At 39.3% G+C, this 6,820-nt stretch overlaps 1 protein-coding gene across 1 annotated transcript in view; it reads left to right on the forward strand.

The window, feature by feature from the left end:
• pik3cb (phosphatidylinositol-4,5-bisphosphate 3-kinase, catalytic subunit beta) overlaps positions 1 to 5,908 on the forward strand; it is a 33,231-nt gene extending 27,323 nt beyond the window's left edge. The window contains exons 12-23 of the mRNA XM_085916485.1: positions 529 to 717; positions 951 to 1,072; positions 1,249 to 1,392; positions 1,597 to 1,696; positions 2,187 to 2,368; positions 2,474 to 2,583; positions 2,689 to 2,767; positions 3,038 to 3,205; positions 3,300 to 3,423; positions 3,541 to 3,686; positions 4,251 to 4,383; positions 4,894 to 5,908. Of these exons, the coding sequence (XP_085772611.1) occupies positions 529 to 717; positions 951 to 1,072; positions 1,249 to 1,392; positions 1,597 to 1,696; positions 2,187 to 2,368; positions 2,474 to 2,583; positions 2,689 to 2,767; positions 3,038 to 3,205; positions 3,300 to 3,423; positions 3,541 to 3,686; positions 4,251 to 4,383; positions 4,894 to 5,031 (1,635 nt within the window). The 3' untranslated portion in view covers positions 5,032 to 5,908. The remainder of the gene's footprint in view (positions 1 to 528; positions 718 to 950; positions 1,073 to 1,248; positions 1,393 to 1,596; positions 1,697 to 2,186; positions 2,369 to 2,473; positions 2,584 to 2,688; positions 2,768 to 3,037; positions 3,206 to 3,299; positions 3,424 to 3,540; positions 3,687 to 4,250; positions 4,384 to 4,893) is intronic.
• Positions 5,909 to 6,820: the final 912 nt, after the last annotated feature.

Genomic DNA, 6,820 nt, shown 5'->3' on the forward strand with positions numbered 1-6,820 from the left:
CCATGGCACCATGAGCAATAATGCTATTAAATATGACCACTCCCTCTAGAGCAACACTCTTCCTTTGGAACCCATTGTTTCTTTCTGTCAGTGTGTAACAGAAGAAAAGAAACTCCAATCAGATTTCTTGCTCTTTTTCCTGCCTTCCGTATCCGTCAACCTGAAAGCAACCCCTGGGCGTCGACAGCCCATTACATAATTTTGTCTTTGGCATGCCTGAACCCAACATCAGATCTGCCTTTCTTTTGCAATGCACAATCTGTGAGGTCGTGTGTGATCTGCAAAGCTCTGCAAGTGTTGATAGTTGGAATACATTTAATACCTTTATTGTAAAATATGAAATTAATGTTTTGTTTTGTTTACTTTGCGTATTTATTTTAGGTTGATTACATTTATGGAAGCTTGGAAAAATAAGCAATATTGATACAAGCCTGCCTTCTAGTGTATATTTATAGTAACTACAATCACTTTTCAAACCCCCCCTTTTACTATCCTTGTCTCTCTCTTACGTTACCTCACTTTCCTCAGGGTCGTGGCGGTAAGAAGTTCCACATTGAGCTGAAGGAGATCATGGAGCGGGATCCACTCTCTCAGCTATGTGAGAATGAGAAGGACTTGATCTGGACACTACGCTACGACTGCCGAGAAAATTTCCCTCAGTCGCTGCCCAAGCTGCTGCTCTCCGTCAAGTGGAGCAAACATGAGGACATGGCCCAGGTTTGCAAAAACAAGAAATCCTACAAAATGATTTATTTTATGTTTAAATGTAGCCCTATTCGGTTACATTTTTGTCATGAAAAGTTAATAATTCTGATCATTTTCATTTCTAACTGGAAGTAAAATGTATTCATAACAACATTACATGCCCCCAGCCTATATGTATTTAAAATGTCCCGAATAATTTAGATTTTCTGTGTGTGTGTGTGTGTGTGTGTGTGTGTGGGTGACAGCTGCAAGCACTGCTTCAGATTTGGCCCAAACTGTGTCCAAGAGACGCTCTGGAGCTTCTGGATTTTAACTATCCAGATCAATATGTCCGAGAGTATGCTGTACGCTGCTTGTATGATATGAGGTAAGCATAAATACTGTCCCAAATCTCATCCTTGTATCTTCGTCTCATCCTCTTGTGTAATTTCCATCATTTCCACGATCATCATGTTTGCATGCTTCCTCTCAAATTGTCAATCTTCAGGAGTGTAAAGAATCTGACCTAACGTCGGCTCTCGATTCTCTCTTGTTCTTCTTAAGTAACGAGGAGCTGTCACAGTACTTGCTTCAGTTGGTTCAGGTGTTGCGTTATGAGCCCTATTATGACTGCGCCCTTACCCACTTCCTGCTGGAGCGAGCCCAAGGAAATCGCAAGATAGGGCACTTCCTCTTCTGGCACTTAAGGTGTTTGTTTGTTTGTTTGTTTGTTTGTTTGTTTGTTTGTTTGTTTGTTTGTTTGTTTGTTTGTTTGTTTGTTTGTTTGTTTGCAGTTTAAAGAGAGATGGTATTTGTTGTCATTTATTTTCTTAAAAAACATGAAATTGAAAGCTGGGTAGCAACACAGTTTTCCACTTGCTGATCAGTCTTTGTGTGTGCTGCCACCCATAGGTCAGAAATCCACATGCCTGCTGTTTCAGTTCAGTTTGCCCTCATGCTCGAAGCCTACTGTAGAGGCAGTATCCCTCATATTGAGGTTCTAAAGAAACAGGTATATTTTTTTTACATATTTTAACTCACACCAAATCAATGGAATCATCGTCTTAAAATTCAAACGGGATTTTTAGTATTTTTATTATTGTTATTATTTTTATTATTATTATTATATAAATTAGAACAGAATAAAACAAATCGGTTTTCATCTCCATCACATTGGATTTATAGTATTTTTACAGTGACAATAGCATCACCGCCTTGACCCTTAACCTTTACCCTTTCTGCTGCTCTGACAGAAGGTCCCTAGGACATTCTACTTCCTCTTCAACCCTGTTGTGCATTAGCCACTTCCTGTTTTGAAAAGTACACTACACATACTGCGTTGACATATTGCTGACACTGTGTTTTTAAGGCAAACATGCACAGCAGTGGGAATCGATGATCTACTGTTTAAAATATGACTTGCATGCTGACTGGTAAAAATGTAAAAGTATGATAACAAAATCATAATTTACCTTGATTCATTCTGGATATTTTCCAACTAGGTGGAAGCCCTGAGTAAGCTAAAGTCAGTGAATGAGCTAATAAAGCTGGGAACCATGAAGAATGCTCGGAGTAAATTGACCAAGGAGGCCATGATGACTTGCCTGAAGCAGAGTGGCTACTCAGAAACTCTGTCGGACCTGCACTCTCCCCTAAATCCCAACATCCTGCTGTCAGGCATGAAGTGAGACAACAGTCGACAACCCGCGTGTGGGGCAATATGTTAAAAGGGGATGTTTTATTTATTTATTTATTTATTTTTTAAACATGCTCATTCTTTATATGGCAGTGTGCAAAAGTGTCGATACATGGACTCCAAGATGAAGCCGCTCTGGATTGTTTACAACAACAAACTGCTGGCAGGAGACTCCTTAGGAATCATCTTTAAGAATGGAGATGGTAAGAAAAGACAAGAGGAGCTGGCAGCATTTTTAGTTACTGTACAGTTGTCAGACTTTAAATTTCCTGTCTTTTTTTTTTTCCTATTTCACTTTTCCTCCCCAGACCTAAGACAAGATATGTTGACGCTGCAGATTTTGCGGTTAATGGATTTGCTATGGAAGGAGGCTAATCTCGATCTCAGGTGAGTGCATCTGCTTATTTTTTGTTGCTCTTTGTAGGAAATGGGAGGCACTTAACTACCTTGTGCATGTGGCTGAGTATCTGGAAAAGCCCTGGTTTTTAATCACTAAATAATATCAATTAACAAAAACAACTGGGTCAAACAATAAATGAGTAGGTTCAAATAACTGTGTATCCGATTATTCGATCAAATAGTCGATAGTGACTGCCCTGGGGTAGTTCTTGTGTGTTTACATCCTAAAACCTGATTCTCTCATCGTATGTCATGCAGGGTAGTACCATATGGTTGTCTAGCGACGGGTGACCGGGCAGGATTGATTGAAGTTGTGTCATCAGCTGACACAATTGCCAATATCCAGTTGACCAGCTCCAATGTGGCAGCCACTGCCGCATTCAATAAGGATGCTCTGCTTAACTGGCTCAAGGAACGCAACTCTGGGTATGAAGATACCACAGTATGAGTAATTGCTTTTGTATAGCTTGTGCTTTTTTTTTTTTTTTTTTTAGAAATATCCATTTTTGTATTTAAACAGAGATGCTCTTGATCGGGCCATTGAGGAGTTCACCTTGTCATGTGCAGGCTACTGTGTAGCCACATATGTCCTCGGCATTGGGGACCGCCACAGTGACAACATCATGGTCCGCAGCACTGGGCAGGTTGGGAAATTATTTTATTGTAATTTAGTGTGCAGTATCCACAATAACCAGTAAATAAAAAGAAATGAATACTGATTTAAAGCTGGAGCTCACTGCCATTTTTTTTCTGCCCACCAGCTCTTCCACATAGACTTTGGTCACATACTGGGCAACTTCAAGTCAAAGTTTGGCATCAAGAGGGAACGTGTGCCATTCATCCTCACACATGACTTTATCCACGTCATACAACAGGGCAAAACTGGGTACACTGAAAAATTTGGCAGGTCTGTTCTACTTAGTCTGCTTTATCAAGTCATAAGTCTCAATGAGCTGTTGGAAACGAATTTGGTCATCATATTTAAAGGATGGTTTGTCTGTATCTTGAATTACATCTACAATTTAAAAAAAAAAAAGGAATGGCATCTACCGGCTGGATCACTTCTGTCTATTACTGTAATATATACGTAGCCACCAGTAGGTGGCAGACGAGACCATGCGGTTTTGCGGCACGTATATATTAGTTATATTTTACCTACAAGATCACATACTCGGTTTAAGATAGTTTAGTATATATCTTTTTAATATATACTAATAATATTGTAATCTGTATTTTTTTTTATTTCAGGAATGAAGCTGAACATTAGGTTATTTCCTCATACTGGCAACATTAGCTCATAGAATAGAATAGAATAGAATAGAATAGAATAGATCTTTATTGTCATTGTCACGTGTACAACGAAATTTAAAATTCCATGTGCTTGTTTCGCCCATATTCAACATAAGCATTTTAATATCAATGTTAATTGCGGTTGTGAATGAGGTTCCATTGTGTGTGACTGTGTTGGCAGTTTCCGTCAGTACTGTGAGGAGGCTTATCTCATCTTGAGGAAGAATGGGAATCTCTTCATCACCCTGTTTGCCCTCATGCTTACCGCTGGCCTGCCCGAGCTCACTTCGGTCAAAGATATCCAATACCTGAAGGTGATTAAGATATTTGCATGCATGCCTTTCAACACTATTTCTTGCTGAATAATGCCTAATTAAATTGAATCAAGTATCAGTCGCACTGGAGTGACAGGAGAGTAATTAGAATTTATCTTGGGCTGAAAGCTAATTACCAAATCTGATATAATGATAGGCAAACCACATTCAACTCCTCAAAACTGGGTTTGATCATTTTTTGTCTACTGTAATAAGCAACATGTATGATATACACTAATAACTCTGCAGGGGGCAGTGTTGTACTTCAGATATGGCTCTGGCGGCACTCACTTCTGCCACACGGTATTGATTTGAAATTGAGCACAGATAAGATCCAGTTGTGAAATGTGTATTTAAAAAAAAAAAAAAAAAATCACAATGCCACTAATCCAGTTTATCCTCTTTTTTTTCCATTTCTTTCACTCTTATGCACTATACAAGCACGATATAAATCTTAAAAAAAAATAATAATAATTAATATCTTTACCTTCCATGGTCGCCGCCCTACAGGATTCCTTGGCTTTGGGCAAAACAGACGAAGAGGCGCTCAAACAGTTCCGGCAGAAATTTGATGAGGCTCTGAGAGAGAGCTGGACAACCAAAGTCAACTGGATGGCCCACAATGTTGCCAAAGACAACCGCTCCTAGAGCACCAGAGACACGTTGAAGGCAAGGATGCATCCACATCACAGGCTGATCCGGTGTCGCTCTTTGGCATTAGGTGTGATGTCTTTGCCACATGAACTGTAGAAGTGAATGGGTACATGGACTCACCACAGCCCCAAGCTCCTTCAAACATTCCTCTATACTTTAAAGGACCATCGACACCAACAGGAAGTACAGCTTGACAGTGGGGCTATAAGTGTACCCCATTTCTGTAGGCGGATTGTATTTTTTTATTTGAGATGTCTTTATTGCTCTTCTCCTCATGACACTTTGATGGGAGTGAGCCTTTTGTCCTTGTTTTACAATGGTTGACTTGAATCAAATTGGACCTTTAAACACTGGAACATTTTTGAAAGAAATGTGAGATGGCTTTTTTTTCCCCCAAAATCCAATCAAGTCCAAAACAATAATTCCTACGAATGCAATCTATTTTGTTTAAAAAAATACATGATAATAACCCACCAACCAACGACAATTGGACTTGCTGAGAAATAACAAAAACCAAATGTTTTTGTTGCCGACTTTATTCATGAATGTGCCACTTTTTCCCAGGAGCAATTTTTATATTGGGCGATTATTTTGACATGGTGCACCCCCCAAGGATCTGTCTCTGTATTTTGTGCAATATCCATCAATGAGTATATAAACCATATCTACATGTATAAAATTCCTACGGTCTTGGCCTATCGTTTTTTTTTTTTTGGTGTGTAGCAACTGTAGTTTGCACCACTAGCCATTGACAGTCTTAGTTAGACACTGGATATTGTCAAATGTACAGAATTTTATTGTTGTTTGCTGTTATTCATAGGGTTCTATTAATAAGTTTTATTAATTAAAGGTTATTTTCCCCTGTGCTGCATTTCCTCCTGTGGTCTGTTGTTGGTTACGTGGGGACGTAGGTGTGTTCAGTTTTGCAGAATTCGTGCCCTGTTCTTAAAGCTCAAAGTATGGCATTAAACAATCAAACATATAAGATGACATTTCCAAAAATATTTTGGTCATGTCTTGAAGCACTAAATATTATAGTCTAGTGTAGGTTATCGATCAAAGCAAGAACAAATGTGCCTCAATAAAGATACCTGTCCATTCAAAAATAATGCATATGTTCTTGTGTCTGTGTGGAGTTTGCATGTTCACCCCGTGCCTGCGTGGGTTTAACTAAGAATTCCTCCCACATCTAACAAACATGCGTGGTAGCACTCTAAATTTGCCAGTAGGTGTCAGTGCAAGTGCAAATGGATGTTTGTCTCTGTGTGCCCTACGATTGGCTGGCAACCAGTTCAGGGTGCCCCCCCGCCAACTGCCCAATAACTGCTGGGTTAGGTTCCAGTACGCCCACGACCCCCGTGCAGACAAAGCGGTACAGAAAATGCATGGATGAAACACTTCCGTTTTTGTATTCATGTAGATGTAATGTCCTGTGAAAGTAGTGTGTTTGAAATGCACTAGTAGGGTATGCAACGTATTTTATTTTAGACTCTTATTCCTCGTGTCAACAGACAGTGGTGTTATTGTGTCCCTTGAAAGGCACTACATAATTGAATTATTAATAAGGTCATCATCATTACGTATTTATTATCACCAGCCAACCATGTTCTATAACACAGTTCAGCAGAGAGACAAATCCACCACCTAACTAGAAAAAACACAATTTATTTCTCTAATAATCAGCTGGGTAGAGCTCCATTTCTGAGCCTTGTCATTAGCAGTAGTTTAAGTATTCATTGTTATTATTTGTCCTCTCAGTTTTGTTCTTTTCATTATCTGTAAA

The sequence above is a fragment of the Syngnathus leptorhynchus genome, chromosome 7 (assembly GCF_054491065.1).
Source record: "Syngnathus leptorhynchus isolate UIUO chromosome 7, UIUO_Slep, whole genome shotgun sequence".
In the NCBI taxonomy this organism is placed as follows: domain Eukaryota; kingdom Metazoa; phylum Chordata; class Actinopteri; order Syngnathiformes; family Syngnathidae; genus Syngnathus; species Syngnathus leptorhynchus.